General features: G+C 35.9%; 1 protein-coding gene across 1 annotated transcript in view; it reads right to left on the bottom strand.

The window, feature by feature from the left end:
• Nucleotides 1-25445, bottom strand: part of LOC110096946 (exportin-4) — a gene marked incomplete at its 5' end in the record, with an annotated part of 92996 nt that overhangs the window by 14793 nt on the left and 52758 nt on the right. Inside the window, 11 exon segments of the mRNA XM_020823111.2 lie at nucleotides 4588-4701; nucleotides 5020-5097; nucleotides 5162-5206; nucleotides 5285-5392; nucleotides 5563-5706; nucleotides 5838-5969; nucleotides 6069-6171; nucleotides 6262-6326; nucleotides 6404-6475; nucleotides 12483-12554; nucleotides 24689-24919. Of these exon segments, the coding sequence (XP_020678770.1) occupies nucleotides 4588-4701; nucleotides 5020-5097; nucleotides 5162-5206; nucleotides 5285-5392; nucleotides 5563-5706; nucleotides 5838-5969; nucleotides 6069-6171; nucleotides 6262-6326; nucleotides 6404-6475; nucleotides 12483-12554; nucleotides 24689-24919 (1164 nt within the window).

Here is a 25445-nt window from a genome sequence, read left to right as displayed (position 1 = left end):
TATATATATATATATATATATAATAATGGATTTTTATTATCATTATATAATATTATATATTGTAATACATATAATATATATTATAAGATATATATTATATATATTAATATATAGAGAGGGGGAGAAAGATCGGGTAGAGCCCGATCGAGCTAGGTCGGAGGCGGAAGGATCACGCACGGCGGGGCTCGGGTCAACCGGCGGCTTCAGGGTTGGGCTGGCGGTGTCGGCTCAGGCGAGAGGTCGGAGGAGGAGCAAAGTCGGACGGCAATGAAAGAGCCGAATAGGCCTCACGTGCAATTTCTCTACCTCCTCTTGCGAAGGAACGAAGTCGGTCGGCCAAGGAAAGTCGGATGGCAATAAGGAGTCGAAGGAACTGCTTGTACGATCCCTCCTCTCTTGCGAATCGAAGCCAAACAGCAACGACGAACAGAGAAGACGAAAGGCGAAGCCTAGTCGAATAGCAACGATCGAATGAAAGTTAGAGCGAACAAGCAAATGTGCGTATCTCCTTTTTTTCTTTCGAATTCCATCGTTTTATCATTTTGAATTACCGACTCTCCGAAGAGACGCGTTGTCTGGCTAAGTGGGGTCGGCAGAGGAGGTTATTTTTCATCAGTTCAGTATTATCTTTATTGATTTTTTTTGTTAGTCAACAAATTTCCTCCCAACGAATTTGTTGTGTGACTTTCACACAATTAATTCGTTGTAATATCTTTGGATATTTATCATTTGGTTCAACACTATTCCTTTATCTTTTCTTTCAATCACTTAGATTGGTTTAAGTAGCTCGACTCTTAGGTTTGTGAGCATATGAGATTTCAAAGTTCGGCCCTTTAGGCTTGTTGAACCTCGTGGGTTTAGCTTGACCTTTAGGTTTATGAGCATAGAAGATTTTGGAGGTTCGGCCTTTAGGCTTGTTGAACCAATGGGTTTTAGCTCAGCCCTTAGGTTTATGAGCATTAAAGATTTCAAAGTTCGGCCCTTAGGCTTATTGAACTTCATGGATTTAGCTCGACCCTTAGGTTTATGAGCTTAGAAGATTTTGAAGTTCGGTCTTTAGGCTTGTTGAACTTCAGGGATTTAGCTCGACCTTTAGGTTTATGAGCTTAGAAGATTTCAATGTTCGGCCCTTAGGCTTGTTAAACTTTGTGGATTTAGCTCGACCCTTAGGTTTATGAGCGTAAAAGATTTCAAAATTCGGTCCTTAGGATTGTTGAACTTTGTGGATTTAGCTCGACCCTTAGGTTTATGAGCATATCAGATTTACAATGTTCGGCCTTAGGCTTGTTGAACTTTATGGATTTAGCTCAATCCTTAGGTTTATAAGCATATAAAAGTTCTACCCTTAGGCTTGTTGAACTTCGTGTATTTTTGCTCGACCCTAAGGTTTTATGAGCATAAAAGATTATAAAGTTCGGCCTTTAGGCTTGTTAAACTTTGTGGATTTAGCTCGACCCTTAGGTTTATGAGCGTAAAAGATTTCAAAGTTCAGCCCTTAGGCTTGTTGAACTTTGTGGATTTAGCTCGACCCTTAGGTTTATTAGCATAGAAGATTTCAAAGGTTCGACCCTTAGGCTTATTGAACCGATGAGTTTTAGCTCAAAAAATTTGGGGCCCTGCCCCATATTTTTGATTGCATCATTTCTTCTCTTGTTTATTTGGGTGTGACCTGGACTTGTGATACGATAGGCTCTTAGTATAAAACAAATTTTCTACCCCTTAAATTGTAAGAAACCTAAAATCAATTTAGACTTCATGTCTTTTAAATAAGAAAATTGCATGACTCCCTTTCAAGGAGCTAAGTTTTCCAAAAATTTAAATTGAGCATGCATAGCCCCCAAATGTGTCTCATATAAAAAAACCCTCACTTACGGATTAGATAACAAAAATCTGTATTTGTGAGTCTGCATTCTGCTTCCATTTATACATAGACATCTTGACCTCAAAGCCAAGTTGTAAGCCCTACTTCCCAAATAAAAACAACCCTCCACTCTACATTTGCATTAAGACCAGATGATATAATTTTAAAATCGATTAGGTGGGTTTAGCTGAATAGTCCTTTCCAGAAAGGACAATAAATTCAGAGGTCGGGCTGGTTATGCCTCATGTGAGGTGTAGCTTATAAGTCCTTTTGCATTCCGTTAGACTTAGGTTCGAGGCACTACCTATCGGTAGTCCTCACCTTAGTTTTAGGATCCGATATATTGGTTGATTCCAAATTATTATATAAGCCCTCACCTTCTGGGCAATTCCTTCAACAAGTGTTGTTGGGATGTAAGCCCCAACATTCTAATAAAAATATCAACTTAAACAAAATTAGACTTCTAAAATGTAAAGCCCAACATAGGGTACTCTGAGCACTTCTGAAATTTCTCAGAATCAAGTGCTCCTACTTCACCTCCCTTGGCTCTCATTCCAAAATCTAATTCTAAGTTGATATTTTCACCTCATTAAAATTCCTAAAGGCCAAAATCTTTTAAACAAGACTTTCATGGATTTTCAAAAAAAAAAAAAAAACTTTAACAACCATTAAGTACAAAAACTTTAGCCAATATTTGAATGACCCTCAAAATAAGAAAACCACTAATTTAATCAAAAGTCTTCTCAAGTCAAAAATTGAGATGTAATTAACCATAGGGGCTTGCCCCTATGGAACGTCTATACCCCAGAAATAAATAAATCCCATTCGACCAAAATATCGAATGGGGGAATCTCTGTTAAAATTGTAAATTTTATCATTGAGTCCATAAGGAAATGATATTTTTACCCTCTGGGGTAATATATCATGTTCTTATGCCATACTCGATCATAAAATATGCAATCCGTTTGAGGACCACAAAAATTCTCTAACAGGTACATGCAAATTTGTGAGTGAAGAGTGAATGCGAGCTTACGTTGCTAAAGCATTAACTAAGTGTTACAAGTAGAGGAAGTCGATGGTTTGCATGGGCTATGTTGGAAGTCATAGAATCGAGAAGGCACTCCTGCGCGTGAGTCAAAAGAATTTGAAATCGAGAGAATAGAGCCAAATCACATGAGAGAAAGGGAAATAAAACAAAGGAAGAATACTAAAAAAGAGGCAATCCTACGTCAATGTAACCAAGATAAGAGGCATAGGTTGGTGAGTTGACAGTGATGAAGAAATCCTAATCAGCTGATAAGGGAGCCAAGTAGATTATGATATTAGCTAAGCAAATAAGTCAATGTGTGAGAAGCAACAATTAAGCGAGTCAATGAGGTGGATGGAGCAAGATTATGCCACTGAAATGGGAAAGGGAGTCATTTTACTATGCAAATCTCGTGACTCATGCACGTTTCTTTGTGTTGAATTTCTGTTGAATCTCATATATTGCACTATAGTAGAAATCAAACAGTAACTTTTAGTAGCTATAATACTATAGCAATATCCGGGAAGTTTTTTTTTTTTTTTTTGATATGGGTGACTTAGTAAGTTTATATTTTGCAATATTCTTGAATCAAAAGTTACAATTTTTGATTAGATATTCGGGATTTTGAGAGAACTATGTTTTGTAGATTTTTTAATGAATAATATCTTTAAGACAAAATAATCTGCATAATACAATCCCAGATTTCCTCCAAAAAATGTGTATTATTTAATGCAAATACTTAAGAGTGTCATGAAGTTCGAAAGTTCAATGAGTGGCTTCTCCTATACTGGCATCAGGCCTAATATTATATTTGGTAACTTCTATCAATGGTTTTTTTCATCCACATACTTTGTGAATGGATTTACAGCCAGCAATCCTTTTCGTGGTATAGCTCCTAATCATGTATGGTTTTATTTCGTTCTCAAAATTTTTACTAAATTTTAAATTTTAGATTATCTTAAAGTTATTATTTAGAGCGAATTTTGATTGTTTTTTAAATTACATCAAAAGAAACAACTTTACCTAAACTAATAGTTAGTGGAATATAAATTTTGACCTTCTATGTGGTTATTTTGTGCATCACATCCTAGATATGTAGCAATAAACCCTAGACCTAAAAATGCCCAAACCGATAGCACATCACCCTTATCTGCACTCATCTTATTCTCTTCTGGTTCATTTGTTTAATTGTTTAATGACCATTTACTTTTTCAACAACCTCAATTATACTCTCCATTACTAATTGTTTTGTACATTATATTAACATCATACTTATTAGGCTTTTTACATAAGCAAATAAAATAAGATTCTCATATTTATTTAGTAAATTAAAATAATGAAAAATAATAATTTTAATTAAATATCACCATTATCTGTATTCTGCTTGTTCTCTTCTGGTTCATATATTTAATTATTTTATATGAGCATTTTCTTTTTCAACTTTCTGAGTTATGATGTTTATTACTAAAAATTTTCATGTCGTCGTTTTGTACATTATATTAACATCATACTTATTAAGCCTTATGCATAAGCAAATAAAAGTGATATGATTCTCAATTCTCATTTTTATTTTAGAAATTAAAATTCTCTAATCTCTTGCTTTTCACCTTTTGAAGGTAAGCATCCAATCTCTTTGCCTTCCACTTTGTTGGTGCCTTATTTATCAATAACACAGAATTTTGAGGAAAACAAAACGTACCTGGTGTTGAATACCAAAGTCAAGTGATGCAATTACTTGAGCGAAAGCCTCCTTTGTCAACAAAACAACCTTCTCAGGGTACACTTCCAGCATATGCGATATAAGCCGAAAATACTGCTACCAGAAGGACAGTAAGAAAAAAATTTGTCTTAGAACTACTCATTTCCTAATAAATAAATAAAAAAATGGCCAAAATAATCCATTGACTTTTTAGGAAGGGTCAAACCCTAAATACATTAAAAGACTATTTTTGTCCCTCAAGTTTTTAAAAAGGAACTAAAATAGCCCCATCGTGCGGCTATTTTGATTCCTCTTTAAGGAGTTGAAGGACCAAAATAGCCCTTAAATATAATTGGGATTATTTTGGCCCTTCATAAAGAGAATGGACCACTTTGATTATTTTCTCTAAATAAAAATGAACATTGAACTTACACAACTGCTGAGCTTGGGAAATTTTAGAAGATCAAATGAAATTAAAGGGCTGACGATGTGCAGACCAACAAAGACGACCTGAACAAGAGATAAATAAGTAACTTCCTCACTGGTTTTATTATGAATACCTTAGAACTCTTACCTCAGCAATATCTGGGCTACCTGTTTCATCCGGAGAAAAGTCAATCTGCATTAAAACATTGAGATAATTGATCATAAAAAATCACTCATAAAACCAGCGGCTGATGATGGGAACATCTCATACCAAATCTTTGGAACACAGATTCGTGAGGAGCTGAAGCAAAGCAAGCAAATCCTTATAATCCTCAACTTGAGCCCCACCCAATAGGGTGGATGAATGAGACAATGATAGCTTTTCAGGTAAAAGTAGATTTAAGTCAGAAAAAGTACTTCTAATGCTCACCATGTGCAGTAAAACATTATGTAAAGATGTAAAGCATGGACCAGAAACAATGTACAACAATATCATGCATATGCTAGTTGCTACAGAATGCTAAAGAACTACAAAACAAAAGGACTTACTTTCCCAATATTTTGGGATGAGTAAGCTTGAAGCAGCTGCAGGCAGAAGCTAACTAAAACAGAGGTATCTTTAGCATTAAGGAATGCAATTTGTCCATCAACAAAGTCAACCGAGAACTTTATTATCAGGTACACAACTGACGGCTATAAATCATACATAAAAAAAAGAAAGATAAATCATAGCAAGAAATTAGCAAAGTCCAATAATCAACAGAACAAGGATGTCCCACAAATTTAAAGTGGACCTAAAGAGAGAGTCATATAAAGAATTGAACCTGATTTTTGTAAGCTTCCAAAAGAGTAATTAGAGGGTTCATTACAGCAACACACACATCAAACAAAGCCTTTTGAGTGCGGGGTTGAGTTGCTCTAGCCACACCTATCAACCTTTCCAACAAACAATTCACCTATACAAATCCCCAAAGTCATTAGTAATAATTGAATAAGACTACTCAGTATACGGTATTTTTTGACAGTCAAAAGCATAAAGAAGAAAAAAAACCCACCGTATACATCGCGTCTGGCAATTGGGCAATATCCTTGAGATCATTCCTAGCAGACATTTCTGCAAGGTATGAAGTCATTGGTCCAATGAGATCCCTCACATACCTAAGAGCATTGACCACTATCTCTAGGTCATAAATTCACATACAAAAATGGATGACAAGGAAAAACATTTAAATTCATTAATCAACTAACTGATTGGAGGCCTCTGCATCTTTGAGGCTGGAAGCTGCACAAACAAGGTTTTCGGCTAGAGAACGCTACAGGAAAATCAATCAGGCAGCCCATTCAGTGTATATTTTACATTTAAAAATAAACAATTATCGTGATGACATACTTGCAGACGGGGATTTAAGGAGAACAAACTTCTTTCATTTGAAAATGCTCGTGCAAGATCAAGCCATGAATCCTGCAAAATGTCTACTTATCACCGAAAGAAAAGTGACCCAAACAACTAAAATTAACCCTAGAGAAAAACAAATTGGGTATCCAAACGCTACAGAGAAAGAAGTTACAATTAACCATTGAATAGAGACTTCTGATTTCAATTGATCACAATGCAACTCAACGAAGATAATCAGCTTTAACACCTAACGTCTCTCACAAATTACAACAAAAGCCACGTAGTTGAGTTGGACAGTTTATCAATCTTAGACACCATTTGTATAGATATTGCAATTTATACGAACAGCCATGTCAAAGTTTTATAGAGCTAAAAAGCATCATCAAATCAAGACACTGAGGTCCAAAATCAACTCAGGGGAGAGGCGATGTGGAGAGTTTTAACAAGTTGGTTCCGGGATAAATTTCAGAAGGCAGATTAAATTTTAAATAAGGCACTGCCCAAAGATTTAGCCCTTATTTTTCGAGGATTTTATGATCTGAGTTCTGATTTCCAATAGGCGCAAGCCCCTACAGTTAATTACCCCCATCGATAATGAGAAAGAACTTTCAATTAAGGCTAGGCGTCAAACATTTTTATTTTATTTTATTTTTTTTCATATAAAAAATAAAGTAAAAAAAAAAGTTTGGCGGCTAGCCTTAATTGAAAATACATAGTATCCAGCATATAATAGCAGCATTATTTAGGTATTTGAGAATTTAATATTTAAACTAAAAAATTTCATCACCTCGTACTTGAAGCAGATGATGGGGGAATGATGATGAGCCCGATAAAAATCACATGGTTCCGTCGTCCCAGGCCATCATGGTCCCTGGTCTACTTAATCAAAAGAGGTAGTCGACCTAACCTGACAAAAGGATCCTTGTAGACAGCCATGTGTTGCTTTGTTCAAGGGTATCTAGTAGAACTGGAGTGAATATTTGTCTAAGGGGACACATTTTAATTCAATTTAGCTACCAGAGAGAATTATGCCCTAATGATTATATTATATTATTCATAACTCAATGATTAAGACTATCTGCATGTCTGTGGATAGCAATGAAGGCGTCTCAAAAAATTTCCCTTGTTCGACAATGAAGGTCGAAATAAGAGAGTTTTTTTTTTCCTTTTTTTTTCTTGAGAAGAACCCTTCTTGGCCAAGCCGAGTTTTTAAAAAAGAAGGGCACGCACGAAAGGACTCAAGGCACGCACAAAGGGACTCAAGCGGGAGCAGCTCACGCTTGCGACTTCCCTTGGTCGACTTTGCTCCTTCGTCGGCTTCTCTCCTTCGTCAACTTCCCTTTTGGTCGGATCGGGAGCAGCTCGAGCTTTCGTCGACTCCCCTTTCGCTCCTTCGACCAAGCCTGGCGGAATCGAAACCTCCGTCTGCGGAAGTAATTAGCAGAACCGAGGCTTCCGTCTGCGGCTGCTCCTTGCAAGATCGAGGGCTCCGGTTGCGGAATTGGGTCGGCGGTTTTTCTTCTGTGGCGATGTCTCCTAGCGTTAGAAGGTTGGATTATTCGGCGATGAAGGCCGGCGGATTGGCTCTGATACCATGTTAATTTGAGAGGTACGAGAGGGAAAAAGCTTGAGTTTTATTGCATGAATTCTTCCCTATATATAAATATATACAAGATATTTAAAAAGGAAACAAATAACTAAACAATAATGAAATATAACTCTTCCTAAATCATCTGCCTATCTATGGAAGGTGTTTCAACGTGATTCATGAGCGTTTCCCACGGATTGCTCTTTGTGACCGTCAGATCCTTTGCACAGGGAACGGTTGGATTTCAACAGTCACAGTTAAACCTTCCACTGGTAACACAACAATAGGCATTCTCTTTACACCAAGTTGCTCTTCTTTATCCCAGTTGTCACAATCAGAACCTCCAAGGTTATCAATTCGAGGGTTTAGTTGTGCTTGATCAACAAAACCTTCAACTCTAGTGTAAAATGAGTGCGCTTTCTCTTAGCGTTGTCATTAACTATTAGAGTTTTCTATAGCAGATCGTAGGCACTTGCATATGCTATAGTCCTCCTATATTTTCCACGATCTTCAATCCCTGCTTCCAGATATTACGTAGCATACGTATTTATGTTCACAGGGACTCAACATCCTCATAGCATATCTACTATCATCGTTGCTGGTTGCCGTTGGCATTTACTACAACTTTTCTATACTTGTTGGTGGATAGCATGTAACATATATTGCGAGGCTCCTACAATGACTCGAAGGTGTTTTCCTCTGTTGCAAATCAATAACTTATACTTGCATGATACTGACGCATTTGCTAAAATCTTGGTTGTTGTTGATTGTATGAACACACTAGTAATTGTTGCATGTTGTACATACATGTCAAGAAATAGCATTATAATTTGACAGTAGATTTTGTGTGTTCGTTACTATGTTGATGTAGGCCACCAGTTGAGCTGAATTCATCACTGGATAAATGCGCATGTCGGCCGACAATTTGTCCTTCAATGCACTTTTGTACATTAGTCATCTGATCTTTGCTCGCAAAGGATCAATACATCTGCTTGCCATCGAGTGAATGTTGACTGTAGGGAGAATCTAACATCTATATGAACTTCCTCACATTTGCTGCATGCTGCAGGTACATGTCAATATATATCATTATCATTTGCAGGTAGGTTTTGCATGTTCGTTAGCATACTATTGTTTTCTCCTAGCCAAGCTATATTCTCCTTCAATCTCTTCATAAATATTAGCTAGTGAACTGCCATATTCATTGCACATTGGTTTTCCAATGTTCGTAAGAGGCCAATACATTTAATTGCATGCTATTATTAACTATTGATTGACTTGCATTCACTGTCAATTTCTTCATGCATATTGGCTAGCGAGTCTCTACATCTATTGTTGTCACTCACTAACAAGTTAAAGTACTTGTTCATCAGCTAGCTGCTATTGACTGGCAGGGTGGCGTACTCATCTGCATAACACATTAACCGCCAAATAATGTTGCATTCATTGCTAACCTTCCCTACACACATTGATTGGTTAATTGCTATATCCGTTATCGTCACTCATAAGCGGATCGACGCACTTGCTTGTCAGTTAACAGCTGTTGACTATAGGGCATTGTTGCTTTCATTGCCTATTGTGCACGAAAGGTCTTTTATCATTGCTTGCAAGTATCACCACTACAATCTACAAGCCGGTTAGTGCTTGCATGATAAGTCTTTTGCTGTTGCAAGTAGGAAATGCTTGTGCTTCGTGCAATCAACTACAACTTTTTCATGTCTGAAGACTTTCCACCATGAGTCCCCTGCTTGTAAATTGATGTTTGTTTGAATAATCAAAACTATTATTCATCATTTGTGATTTGATTATTATTATGCATTTTAAATTGTAGGGTCAAGTTCCCTGTTATTCATTAATATTTTGTTCCCCATCATTCTGTTGCAATTAGGTCCACTACAATTCATTTAAATATTGTGCATTTTAGTTCAAATTTTGGTAGCATCCCAACATCTCCACCATTTAGGGGAAATTTAGAGAGTCTTAGCCTTCCTGCCATGTCAAAAAAGACATGCACGGCCGGTTTAGGTGACACTGCGGCCGTAGTCTTCAATCTCACCATGCCAACAAAGGCGTGCAAGGGTCTTCAGGGGTACCATTTGAAAATACACAATTTTTTTCCTGTAGGCATTGAGGCATGTACACAGGTACCTAGGTTTTGCCCTACCACGCTAAGAAAAGCACACACAAGGCTTACTTGCCTCGTCACAAGCAGCACGACGAGTTTCCTTCCACAATGCTACGAAAAGCATGCATGGATGGTTGCTCGCCACGTTGCAAGCGCCGAGGGAATGATTTGAGGGTTTAGGGAGGAAAGAGAGTGGAGGGGGATAGCATTTATATTTAATTATTAATTATAATTAATTACAATTGATTATATTTTAATCATAATTAAGAATAATTAATTATTATTTATTAATAATAATTAATTATAATTATTTATAATTAAACATAATTAATAGTAATTAAACATAATTAACAATAATATTTAATTAATTAGCTATAATTAACTATAAGTATATATAATTAATCATAGATAATTAAATACTTATAATTAAATATAATTAATAATAAATTATCATAATTAAACATTATTAATAATAATTAATTATGATTAATAATAATTAATCATAATTAATAATGATTCATTCTAATTAGCTATAATTAATTATAATTAATACTAATTAACCAAAATTAATGACGAATAATTATAATTAACTATTATAATTAATAGTAATTAATCATGATTAAAATAACAACAACAAAAAACACATAAAGCCTTTGTCCCACTACGTGGGGACGGCTACATGAATCCTTCTTCGTCATTGTGTCAAGTTAAAAGTCAAATTCTCATTTAAATATAATAAAGAAAGATCATTTCTAATATTTTCTAACCAAGTCTTTTTAGGTCTACCTCTACCTTCTTGAATTCTGTTGATAATATCCCTATTAATTTCACTATTACTCTGAACAATAGATCCAAGATATCTAAAACGTGTACTCTTATTAATGACTTGATCGCCCAAAGTCACAATCCTCTCATTAGGTCTATTGCTACTAAAATTACACTCCATATATTCAGTTTTAGATCTACTTAAGCGAAAACCTTTAGACTCTAAAGTTGACCTCCATAATTCAAGTTTACCTTAAGAGGGATTACCTATATAAGAGGCGAGGGGATGCAGCTTGACTGGCTTGCGGGTGAGGTAGAATGGGGTCGGTATAGGTGCAAACAACGGCTACAGACAGAATAAGAGGGAGATTGACACAGGTTTTGACATGGGAAGTGCAGACGGCTTGCGTGAGTTTGGCGTGTAGAGAAGGATCAAGGGGAGATAGCAGCTGGATGCTACGATTGGCTGCGGAAGAGCTGTAGTCGAAGGCGGGTCATGGGTTTGGGTTCTGTCAGAATCAAAAGTAGCTCGGGACCGGAGCCCTAAATGTCAGGTTTAGCACAGGTCTTTCGGCTATGTGTGGGATTACTAGGCCGTGGCTATATTGAAGTGGGTAGTGGGGTAGAGACGAGCGTAGATTTTCGAAGCTGTGAGAATCGGCAGCTTATGTGGGGAAGAAGAGTTACAGGAGCTTTGGTTACGAGGGAAAAATCAGAGATGAAGCCTCCCGCCTCATCTTCGCTTTATCGATGCTCCCGCCTCATCTTCGCTTTAACGACGAGGGCAGAGGATATCGTACGGAGCCGTGCATAGATCGTGCGAGGATTGTCGCGAAGATGAGGGGTTTGTGGTCGGTTGGAGGCTAGTAAGGGCGTTGAGTTGATTTCAATATATTTTTTTAATTTATTTTGCTTAAGAGGTCAACAATTGTTAATTGAGATAAGCGCAAACATCAAGGGGACTCTTTGCTCATTTTGTTTGACACTAGGAGCATTGCCAATTGATGCTTCTTTCCTTCATTGCTTCATTATAAACTCTAAAATTTATTGTTGCTTCAAATTTCTGCAAACAAAAGAGGGAGTCGTGGCTCATTTTGTAAACTTATTCTTTAGTATTTGGAACCAACTACAAATTAAAGTAAAACTTTAACCCTTAAAATCTATTTTGCTTAAATTATATGTAGGATGTGTTACATTTACTCAAAGTCTTAAACAAGTGTTTTACTTGATCTTTTCAAATTTAATTTAAATGAATTAATATCATTCTACTTGGATTGAAGTTTAGCACTGCAATCTTTAAGTTCATAATGGCAATGATATCAGATCTTTTTTAATTGTACTACATAATCTTACTATTGAAAGTGCTCTCACTCACAAAAATTAAGATATATATATATATATAAGACCAAAGAATGAGAGCTTTGTAATTCAATCATGCCAAGTAAATGCAGAACGTTGTAGCATTGCAAACACCACTTCTCATTCTTCATTTTCCTTTTCAATTTTTTCACCGGTTCTAGATTGGAAAGTATAAGAAAAATAAATAATAAGGAAACACCACAGTATTATTACATTTCAAATTTATATGATCTCACCATGGATAAAAGTCGACTGCAGACATTCCTTCGACGAACAAGTGCTACAAGAAGCTTTTGGCATGTAAGCGCCTAAAATAATTTAAAAGTAATTTTAATGGATCGCACAGCTTAAAGTTAAGCTCAACTCAAAAAAAAAAAGAAAAAAAAAAGAAAACTCTATATAAATGAAAAAAAAAAAATCAAAAGAAAATGAAATTGCAATATATTCTACAGGAGAAAGAAGATGCTAAACCTTCAACAAGAACTACATAATACTTGAATGTTCCACGAACATTAATGACAGTTAAAATGGTGTACACGTGAAAAGAAAGGTCCTAAGAAAATAATTGCATAACGTGAATAATGCAATCAAAAAGCATTTGGCTGCAGTTTGTACCACATAAGAATGGCATAGCCCGATTGCATTGCAACATTTAGTTAAACAAGCATCAGTAAAAGACAAGCACAATGATACGCTATCATATGGTATGCGGAACTACGAAGAGGATTTAATGAAAATTATTGGAAAACAAGTAATTACCAAACGCTTTTGCGTTCTGACAAAGTTATCAACTTCTAGTACACTAAACAAGAAACTTTTAGGATATTATTTCCTACATGCACATGTAATGTGACAAAACATATATTTAAAATGGATGGTCTGAAATCTGGTTCAATACCAATAAAATATAATCTAAAAAAATTTAACAGAAAAATGATCTCATATTTCTTGTTCTGAAGGGTGTCAATACCATTTGAAAGGTCGAGTTCTAATCCAACCTATTCAACCTGGATGCAAATCAGCCTTAAAATAGTCTGAGTTCTAAGCATTTGGTTGCAGTTGGTACCAACTAAGAGTGGCATAATCCGATTGCATTGTGATAGGTTCCACTTGAATATTCCAAGTGATTCCTATCGGATTCTTGCCAAAATACAATTATTCCACTGTTTTCAATAGAAAACAGCCACCAAACAGTAGAAAAAAACTGAGAGAATAAGGAGAAAACGTTGGAAAACAATAGAAACAATTGTATTCCACTAGTAGACGAATAAAACCAAAGCAAGATACAATGTTCTTCGATTCGAGAGGAAGAACCACTCTCCAACAATCTCCGGCAACGCCAAGAGCCCAAACAAGAAAACCTAGAAACCAAAACTCTTCTCCAATTCAAGATGAAACCCTAATCTCCCCTTAACTCCCTATTAATACAATCTAATTCAAAATAAAAGCAAAAGGACTTCTCTACCCTTCCTTCTCCCTCCAAAAGCACTTAACCCAAGTTTGAATTGCAAGTGGACCCCACTCCTTGGCCCCCTCTCTCTTCCGCCCAGCCCTTTGTCCGTCTGCTGTAGACTTGGACCGGCTGGGCCGGTCCAGGTTGAGCCGGTCCAAGGTGGACCGGCATAACACATTGCCCCTTCACCTACCACCTAACATGACAAATTCTCAGGCTTTTCTGATAATTGTGTTTTCACTTCTAAGTTGTGTGACACTTGTCTATATATAGAAACATGAATATACAGACAATTTAATATAGCAGTTAAGCGTATCAACATATTGGCATGTATGACTGTATGAATCCTATGCTATGACTCATTGTATAATAAACGATAGAATTGTACATGAAGCGTCACATAATAAAATAACTGATTTATATGTAAAATGGTTGCATGTGTATTCAATCAACTTTCATATTATACTAAAATGCAAATCTTACCTCATCGGTGTGCAAACTCACCAATTCGGACACCTTGTGCCCGCTTGCATGTGTAAGGTACCTTCATCAACTCGAATTATTAATTGAATATCATCACATCTATTATTAGGCTCATATAGTTAATTCAATTACCAAACAGCATACCTTCCAAAATTTTACAACGCATACATGTCTATCGATACCCATTCACGATGCACTTCAATCTTCCTAGTCATCCACTCAGCAATGTTAACTAGAATCATTACATATACAAATACTACAAATTACCTAGAGGCATTAAAGAAATTTCTTACCTTAAAGCACCAACTAACTTTTCTTAACTCTCTTCTCTTCCTTCTTTCATTTTCTCTTCCTACCTACTTAATTTCTTCACCCTACTTCCCTGATTTCTTCTCCCTACTTTTTTGGCTTCCAAAATCCACCCTTGCCAAACATTTTCTTCACTCCCCCTTTTAACTGACCAACCCAACACCTACACTCAACCGAACCCACCCCCGAGCACCTTACCTCATTCGGCTAACTCCACGACCAGCTACAGCTTTAGATTTGGTCTCCCCTCATCTGCTCCAACATAAAATGGAAGACTTCCCTCCTTAGCATGGCTCGATTTAGGCAAAATCTAAATTAAAGGTCTTGAGATAGGATCTTTACCAACTTGCCCTACACCAAAACATTGCATGTAAGACATCTATCCCACCATCTACCCTTAGCTAATGTAAAAATCATATTTAAACAGTAAATCATTTTATAACTTAGGTAAAATACATAAGAGTTTTAATTTCCTTTCTTCCATTTTTTCGCAAATTGACCAATAGTTCTATATGTCGAACTACTCCAATCAACGAAGATAACGCAATGACATGCTTATTAATGACTTTTCATATAAGTTGAGATTTTGGGGTATAATTTAATTTTAAAAATATATATTTTCTATAAAAAAGTTTAGGTATTAAATTTTGGAGCATTCCCAATGCTCCAAATTTCCCTATACATGAATCATTGGATCTTAGAACCAAATTCTAAGTTATTCATCTCATTTGTTGGAACACAAAAAAAAATATCCTCTAGACATAAACATAAATCATAGTCTCCATCGTTTGCTTAGTCCCAAATTAGGAAAATGAATAATCCTCTTTGTACACAAAAAGTTCAAAGAACCTCCAATTAGCAACTCTTAAGTTGCATAGTCCTCTCCCTTTTTCTACCAGCCAAAATTGTAGAAAAACCCACAATTTTTCTTAGCTCTAATGCCATAGGAGATCCTCCAATATCTTTGCTTGGTGTCGTCCTGAGCTGATGTAGGCAAAGGGGGGTAAAATCAAACCCAAAAAAAAATTGGTTTTGACTTCCCTTGAGCTTACTAGCTCAATAAATTTTGAGCTGAAATTTAGCTCATTATGAGCCGGTTTTTAGTTCATTTATTGAACTAAGAGTTAGCTCATTATGAGCTATGTTTTTAGTTCACTTATTAATTTATTAGTAGCTCATTAATTTTGTCTCTTCTCCTTCCCCTTGTCTATTCGTTTCCCGTGGTTGGCTCTTGGGTTCCCGTGCCTTGGCTCCTTGGTTCCCACGACTGCCTCCTTGGTTCCCACGGCTGCCTCTTCGGGTTCCTGGCTGGGCTGCTTCCCGTGGGTTTTGGAGGGCTTTTCCGTGGCTTTGGTGCTTTGTTTCCTGGAGTTGACTATTGGCTTTTCATTTCCCTTATTTAATTAAGAATATGAAGGGTTTTTGGGGCTGTTTGTATTCCCCTCTCTTGTCTATAAATATAAGTTGTTTGTGGCTGTTTTAGTATGTTATGTGAATGATTTTTTGAGATGTAAACCTGCGGGTTTTGTTGGAAAAGCTTGCGAGCTTGTTCCATCACTTCTTCTTCTCTTCTTCGAGGAAGGCTTGCGAGCTTCTCCAGCCTTCGTCTTGGCTTCTAACCTCTTTCGTCTCTCCGCAAGTTTCATTCCACCTGTATCTTTCTTCTCAAGGAAAGCAACTTTAGGAGTTTATGTCTTTAATTTGTGTTTGTGTCGTTTGTAGGAGTCAAGTTTGTAAGTCTTTTATTTTATATAAGTAATGTTTGTTTTTGTTTAATTTGTTTAGTTTGTGAGTTTTCTAGATCCTAGAAAGAGTTATTTTTTGTGATAAAAAATTTGGAACACTCTCCCAAATTTTTGATTACATCATGAACTCATATAAAAGTCTCCAAATGACTTTTGGAAAGTGTAGGAGAGCATTAGCAAATCTTAGGGAATCAAAGCCCTAACTCCCTCTCATTCTCTTAACCTAAACTAGGAGAGTAAACTCTTCTCTTTAAACATCCAAAAGTTCAAAGAAACTCCTAGTGATTTTTAATCCAAATCTACATATCACCCTCTCACATTTTCTTAAACCAAGTTAGGTAGATGATCATACGTTAATGAACACAAAAATTCAATGATTGCTTCTTGACTTATAATCAATGATTGCTTCTTGACTTATAATTAATGATTGCTTCTTGACTTAAAATTCCTCTACTTCTCTTTTCTACGGATTCCAAAGGCCCTAGAAAACACTCACCTTAGCCCAAAAGCTATAGGTCCTCACTCTTTTTCTTCTCAACATCAAAGTTGTAGGAGATTCATATCCAATCAATTCATTTGTTGAGTCAAAATTAACAAGTAACTTCATCTCAAATATAGGAATCTAAATCATATATCTCTTTCATTCTCCTAACCCAAGTTAGGTTTTAGATGAATGAGTTCCTCTCTTTGGACATCCAAAAATCCAAAGAACTCTTATTGATTTGCAGTTCAAATCTACATATCATTCTCGTATGTTTGCTCTACCCATAGTTAGCAAACTAAGCTTCCATCAGTTAATACAAAATTCAATGATAAGTCCTATGGTTTGTAACCTCAAAGTTACAAATCATCTCCCTCATCTCTTGAGCCAAAATCAATTGGTGACCACTCTAACAACCATATATAAGACCCAAAATCCTTGCTCCTCCCATTTTCTTAACCCAAATTAAGCAAATGAATCCATTTCTTTGAATACAAAAATTCAAGTAGACCTCCTTGATTTGTAGCCCCAAAACTACAAATTTCACCCAACTTGTACATGCTTCAAAATCTTTAGAAGATTTCCAACCTTAGCCCAAAAGCTATAAACCTCATCTCATCTCCTCCAACTTCAAAGTTATAAGAGATTTCCCTCTCTTTAGCTTTAAAAGCTAAAGAAAATTCTCCAATCCCTTAACTCCAAAACTTTGGGTCTTTCATCTCATCTATTTTGATCCCCAATCAAATAGGTGGTCTCTCTACTTAGACCCAAACTCTAAATAACTTTTCACTTAACCAAAGCAAGTGATATCTCTTTCTATGGGCTCCAAAAATTCGGCCCCGACCTCCCCGTTACTTATTCAGGAGAGTTTTAACGAAATTAAGTTCCAGAGTAAATTTTTGTAAGGCAGATGGGTTTGTAGATAAGAAACTACCAAGAGATTTCGTCCTCATTTGTGAGGATTTTATGATATGAGTTTGGGTTTCCTATAGGCGCAAGCCCCTATAATTAATTCTCTCTCCTGATAATGAGAGATAACTTTCGATTAAGACTATTCGTTGATGAATACATCATACCGGTAGATACGCAGTATCCGACATATAGTAGCAACATGGGTTTGTGCGTTTGAGAATTGATATTTAAAATTAGAAATTGCACCATCTTGCACTAAAATCGGAAGTTGGAGAAATGGATGATGGACATGATCAAGATCCCATAGTTTCGTTGTCCCGGGCTATCATGGTCCCTGGTCTACTTTGTCAGAGGAGGTAGTCAACCCAATTTGATAGAAGGATTCTTGTCGGCAGACATGGGTTGCTTTGTCCAAGGGGACCTTGTAGGCCTAGGATGAATATTTATCAAAGGGGACAAATTTGAATTCACCTTAGCTAACACAGGGCTTTATGCCCTATTAATTATATCATATTGATTCATATGTCAAGGATTTAATGCCATTGAGGAGCATACGAGCTCTGGCCATAGTCGTAATGTAGTGGTGTCATTTGGCGGCAAAATCACCTGGTTCAGAGGGCCCCGGTCATAACCGTTTATCCTGCAGTGCCATTTGGAGGCAAAACTGCCGGTTAGAGGACACGTGCCATGTCCTTGCTGGTAGGAGATTGTTTGAGAATGAATCCTAGTGATATTCTGGACCAGACATTAACTTTTTGTGAGCTAAAGTATTTTTTAACTTATCCACCTCGGCAAACTGTTGCGGAGGGTTGATATATTTTGCTTTAACCGTTTAAATAATTGAATTTCAATTTTAAATATTTGGATTTTGGTATTTTTTGGAGTTTTGGATGATTTTTGGAAATTTGGATTTTCGGGTATTTGGGATGGCATTTGATTATTTAGAATTAACCCCCCCCCGATTGAGATCTACATTTAACACGACCATCATTGAGATGTTTATGGAAAATTCCATTCATGGATTGAACCTTGTCAACTATGTCGAGTTATCGACAGAGGATTGAGTTTTATAGGTTTTATGCCTTTGTAAGTGAATTTTCTTGATTGTCAGTCTTGAAGACCTAATATGGATGTATAAAACAAATATTCCGGTCGATCCCATGACCGTATATTTGTTTTATGGTTCGAGCCGTGTCGACTCCTATCTAATAGCATAGAATGATCGGATTTAAACTTGTGATTATTTTCTAACCTGCGCAGCATCCTTAAACATCATGTGTGTGCCCATAACATACTTGACGGGCCCATGCAAGCATTGTGATTATACTTGCCCCTTTTGTGTACCAATGTGCATACATATTACAATGTACGTACGAGGGGCATTTTAAAATATTTGATGCCAGTTAGTTGTACGGGTGACCGCCATTTGAATGTAGCATTATATTTAGATGATCGTATATGCCTTCTATCCGCTTGTAAGGATGTTGCAGATCTAATGACATGGCATTATTGTGTTGTCATTTGCCTGTTTCATAAAGATAGACTGTCATGCACTGCTCTTTGCTTTTTGTAGGTAGTTTGTTATGCACTAATGAATCTCCTGCTTTGGTTCATAGGAGCTTGCACTTGTTAAAGGTCTTCTATATTTGCTCGAGTATAGGACTCTGTGTGCATGATTAGTCCCTTACAACAATTCATAGGTGTCTACATTTAATGTTATCACTTTGTATTTTACTAGTGGACAACACAATAGGTGCACAACGGGACTTCTACAACAGCATGTAGGAGCCTGTGTTTGTCATAATCCTCTCGTATTTTCCTGTATATAACATATTAAGTACACGATGGGTCTTCTATAGTGCCCGTATGCACTTACATTAGATATTCTTACATTCGATATAATCACTTGACATTTTTGTTCATGGATGATATCTAACATGCTTGACGAGTCTTTTATAAGGAACCATAGGCACTTACATTTGTTATATATATCATCCGGTATTTCCTTGCAATGGATCAATGTATTTCCTCAATACTGAATGGTGACTGATCGTAAAGATGCCATAGCATTCATTGCCTTCTGATACAACATCTTATGAACGCTTGTATTCATCACATGTCTGCTCCTTATGTTTATAGGTAACTTGTTGCACCTACGAAGGGTCTTTAACAACATCCTATAAGAACTTGCGTTCGTTGCAGTCGGATGTTAGCATCCAACCTATGATGCACCGACACTTCTCCTCAAAGAGGTGTGTATTGTCCGACACGTATCCGACACAGCACATTTTCAACACTCATCTGACACGTTAGATACGCCGAAAATGTGCCCAATTAAAAAAATATTAAATACAAATTATACACGCATGTCCAACACGCGTATCTTAAATATTTTATAATTTTTTTTAAATATAATTTCTTATATTTAAATTTTTTACTCATTTTTAAATATAAAAACTCAATTTCTCTTCCTATCCACAATAGCAAATCAATCACCCGCATTTAATACCCCATTCATCAAATATTTTTATTTTCATTTCTCTTTGGCGGGTTACAACTTTGCTTTCACAACAATGTTCGATGTCATCTCAACATCGACGTCTGATGTCGTTACACATCAACATTTCAAAACGATCTTCATATCAAAGTCTGACGCTATCTTTACATTAATGCTCGATGCTAGCAATTTCTACACCCACATCTTGACATCTCATCTTTGTCCAACACCTTCTCAACATCGACAACCAACACTCTCAACATCGATGACCAACACCCTCTGAACATCACTGATAAATGCCCTCTCAATATTGACGCCCAATATTTACTCCATGACATCAATGCCCGACTCTCGACAACATTGTCATCTCTTCTCTCGATGATTGATAAACGACATCGACGCCCAACTCTCGACATCCTAATATTAAATAATTTAAAGCACAAATTCTAATTAAAATGACTTATTATTCTAAATTATTTTTCAAATTATACTTATTCAAATTTTATACACTATTTTTAAAATATTAAAACTATAATACCGTGTCCAACCCATGTCCGTGTCCTATATTTTCAATAATTGAAGTGTCCCGTGTCCGTATCGTGTTGTATCCGTGTCGCCGTGTCGGTATCTGTGTATCATAGCATCCAACATATGTGATTACTAATAAATCACCATATTCACTGCACATTTCTTGTATGCATTGAGGGCCTTCATTCTTACTTATAAGTTATATGCAATGGGCATTGTAGGCATTTTGTTGTCATTTACATGGGCTTTAGTGTGTTTGCTTGTAGATTGGTATTGACCGTGGGGTGTACTTGTTATAGCCATCGCATATCTATTATTATTTCCTGCAGGTGATATATGTATCTGTGTTCACATATAACCTCAACATCTGACATAGAATTGTCTAGTGTTTGTTGTGAATAATGTCGTTGTTTATGCTTTAGATTTATTTCTTTTGCAAAATTGAATGTACTTATTCATTGTTCAATGTTGTTGACGATATGAGCACTGTGGCATTTTTAAGCATGGTTGTGAAGGATGATATTATGTATGCTCACAATCTTTTGTTATTGCTTGCCAGTATTTGCATTTGTTGCTCGTGAGTGAGATGTAGAGAACTTATTAATCATCAGTCATTTCTTTTAGTTGTTAATTGGTTTGTACGTGGAGATCAACCGCATGGAGACTGTTATATTCATTGTATATCTTAGTTGTTATTTACAAGCAATCTATTATATGCACCATATGCCTTTGATTATGCCGCTAGATGATTTGTAAATGAAATTTCCATTGTTTCCTACTAGCTTTTGCATATTAACTGATATACTTACCATATTCACTGAAGGTTTGCATTATTACATGTAAACAAGTCAATATCTTTTTTGTTTATTCACTTATAAACAAATCATGTTCATGATTCATTGATCTCTTCCGCTAGCAAGGATTGATATGATTGTTTGTATGCTGACTTGCATTGACTGTGGAAGGGTCACACTTCAATTTTAATTTGAAATCTCATTTGTTGCATGTCTCCTTTTGAATATGCAATTGCCTCTACTATGTTCTTCTTGCATATGTTTGTGGGATAGTGATTGATGCTATTGCAAGTCTTTGATTTTCACTATCAGGACGAACAATTGTATTACAAGTTCCTTCTCCTTGCTCATAGCTTGATTGGTTGAACATAACAATTTGCTTTAGTCTCATTGTTTATGAACAAATTATCACATGCACTGAGAGTTTGCTCGTCACTTATCCTATACTCATTCTTTGATCTTCAATTGAATAATCCAAGTTTATTATTCAGCATATATATCTTCATTATGATTATGCACTTGTTAAGTTAAAGTTTAGTTCCTTGTAGTTTTTGCTGAGTTCAAGTTCTCTTGTAGCAACCTCCCTGTGGTCCTTTTGAATTCAGATCTTCTACATTTCGTTCAAGTTCAAGTGGAGTTCACTACTGATTGTTCAAGTCAAGTTCAAGTCCACTGTGTTCATTTCAAATTTAAGTTCATTATGGTTTATTTCTATTCAAATCAAGTTCATCGCCCTTAGTCCAAGTCTCCTATAATTGTTCAATAAGGTCTCCTATTTGCGGTGAATTTCGACAGCCTCTCGGTGTCCCCCCCATTTAGGGGAAAAACCAAGAGACAGTCTTTCCCTCCACACTATATGAGAGCTTCAAGTAGATGTCGGGTGACACTGCGGCTATTTTTTATTCAATACTCGCTATGCTACATGAGCGCTTAAGGGTCTCTGTCACCTGTTTAAAAGAGCACAGTTGTTTCCCCACGTATAGGTACTTAATTTTTCGTCCCCCCACGCTACGTGAGCGCTTCAGGGATTATCCACCGCAAGCATCGCACCAATTTCTCTCCCCCCGTGCTATGTGAGCATATATGGAGGTTTACCAGCTCACCGCAAGCATCGAGAGCGGGATTTTACGTTATAAATTTATACCTTTGCGTGCCGGCGACGGAGATAATGAAATGCACAAAAATACAACAATTTTTTTCTTTTTTTGTAGTTTTGTATTTTTCTCTATTTCTTTCCTTTTTTTCTTTTCACTCTTTTTTTGAAATCTTGCACTTTTTTTTGCTTCTTTCTCTTTTTTTTATCTTATTATATATATATAATAATAATAATAATAATAATAATAATAATAAATATAACTCATAACTAATAATAATTAAACAAAAAGAAATGACCCATGCGTGCTCTGTCCAAAACAGCGTTGCTTGCAGAGTATGGGTAGGCACTGTAGACACGGTTGATACGATAGGATTTTTGCAGGTATTCGGGATGGCTCAGACATTTTTTATCTTCTTTTTTTTTTCTTCCCTTATATGGAGGTCAACACTTTCATGATATTTAAAACAAAATTCTTAGATGTCCTTAGGAGTTTCCTTTTTGTTGAAATTCATCTTATCCAATTAGATAAATTTCACAAAGTCTAAAGCCAAACCCATAGGCACGTTCACCTTAGCCTATTAGGTGGACATTTCTCTCTTATCCAAACACTAAGAGAACTCTAAAAAAACACCTAAAAATCACTTAAGTTCCTCTTGATACGATAATTAATCATTTCAACCCCAAAAGGTGGAATACCAACATCATTGAATCTTAGGATTCCATGAGCAACATGCTTTCCTCCAAAGAAAATAGTGGTTATTTTATGTGTTATTCATAACCCTTCTAAATATGACATAATTAAAAATTAAACAAAATATTTAAGTTACAAACAACTTAAAGTGAAAACACCTCTGGATTAAAATTAAACATCTTTATTTCACAATAAAATAAGACACCACTTGTATTGTGACAACCACACAGCTGGCACACACTTAAGTGCACAACCACTAGACATGCTAGGATTAAGATTTTTTTTTGCACATGTGGTTGATATTTTGGTGTGATGCTTTGGATTGTCTGCATTATGGGCACTTCTTTAAGTGGATATAATAGATATATATGCTTTTTATGCAGATGGCTATATCCAAAAAGGAATAAAAAATAAAAGGGGTCATCAATGATATTTGTGGTAATCAGCATTTTATCTATATTGCTAAGAAAGGACCAAACAAATCAAAATTGATCATCACTTTATTAAGGAAAATATTAATCATAATGATATCAAATTAATTTAGACTCCAACCAACACTCAAGTTGTTTGCATACTAACTCTAGGTTCCTGCTTGGAATGAATAATATATTCAGAGGGGAGTGTGGAGAATTGATCCTTCAGCTTTCTTATTTTTACAGCCTCCTAGAAAAGAAAATGTGCATTGTTTGTATCAATAAAATTAATTGCTGCAACTGTTTTGGAAGGGAACTGTCCTGAGATAGCTGAGAGGTAGGATGTCTGCGGTATTCCTGGAAGGCTTATTTGGCAGAACCGCAGAACATGTTTTGGAAAAACTTTAAATCTCACATGGAGGCTCACAGTTGTAATAATTGCAATATGCATTGAAGGCTCACGTCTAACCTATTTTTCTTCCTATTTTTTTATTGAATTCATTTCGTTTCAATTCCACTTTGATTTCAAAAAATGTAAACATGTGTTATGATGATTTCCTTGTTTTTATCCACCAAAATAAATGAGAATCAGTGTGTATATACATGTAACCTGCTGCGAATAAAATAAGTGAATTACCTTCCGTTTACTCCAAATTTCTACAGTTGGCATTAGGATAATAATGATGAATCGAGCAGAAGTTCATAGTTAACGCAAAACATCACAAGTAGCAAAATTGTAGAATACTTCAAAAAGACAAGAGGATATAGCTCAAATTAAATAATCAATACTAGTAGGCATAATTAGAAAAGAAAGAGCAAGCTGTAATGTGGCTGAAACAGTGCTAAAACAGGAGAACTGGATTGAAATTTTAGGGTGCTGTAGGGTGAAGTTCTTAAGGAAACTTACCGCAATAAAATTGGATTTGAAACAACCAATCACAAAAAAGTACATATGCAGTTGCATTTACATAGGAGAAGCAGAAACCAACTTTAAAAAAAAAAAAACTCTTCCAAATGCCTTTACTGGTTAAATTACATACCTGCAGCTCTTTCTCCCCGGGGTATGAAGTTAAAGCATTTATACAAATGCGAGCAATGATGTCAAGCACCATTTCTCCTTGTTTGTGTTCACCAGCAAAATTAAGTAGAATCCTTTTAGAAGACAGAGGTCCATGCTTTAAACTATCAGATGCTGACGAAATATGAACTTTGGTGCCATCAACTGGCATCAAATACGTATCAACCCATCGAGCAAGAAACCATACTACAGCCTGCATAAAGCTAAAACACAAATAAGCACTACTGCTTTTACCTTTGCTCCATCAAAAAATATATAATACCCAAAAATTTTAAAAAACCGTAAACATAATTTGGCATTAAGTTTTCCTAAAAATATACCTATTTTACTATTCCTCCATAAAACGCCAAAGTTATTTTTACTAAATTCTATTTTTAATTTCAAGCATTTTGATATATAGAAGCTTACCTAAATTACAAGCCTAAGAGTAGATATATTTATTTAATAATATTTACCTTTAAGCAAGGTTGTGAAAACCGGACCGGACAACGAACCGGAAGAATGAGAGGTTCATGGTTCGACCGGTTCGACCGGAGTTATTTTTACTAAATTCTATTTTTAATTTCAAGCATTTTGATATATAGAAGCTTACCTAAATTACAAGCCTAAGAGTAGATATATTTATTTAATAATATTTACCTTTAAGCAAGGTTGTGAAAACCGGACCGGACAACGAACCGGAAGAATGAGAGGTTCATGGTTCGACCGGTTCGACCGGT

This window comes from Dendrobium catenatum, unplaced genomic scaffold, assembly GCF_001605985.2.
Source record: "Dendrobium catenatum unplaced genomic scaffold, ASM160598v2 fragScaff_scaffold_334, whole genome shotgun sequence".
In the NCBI taxonomy this organism is placed as follows: Eukaryota; Viridiplantae; Streptophyta; class Magnoliopsida; order Asparagales; family Orchidaceae; genus Dendrobium; species Dendrobium catenatum.
The sequence above is the reverse complement of the archived record's forward strand: the minus strand, read 5'-3'. Positions and strand labels throughout refer to the sequence as shown.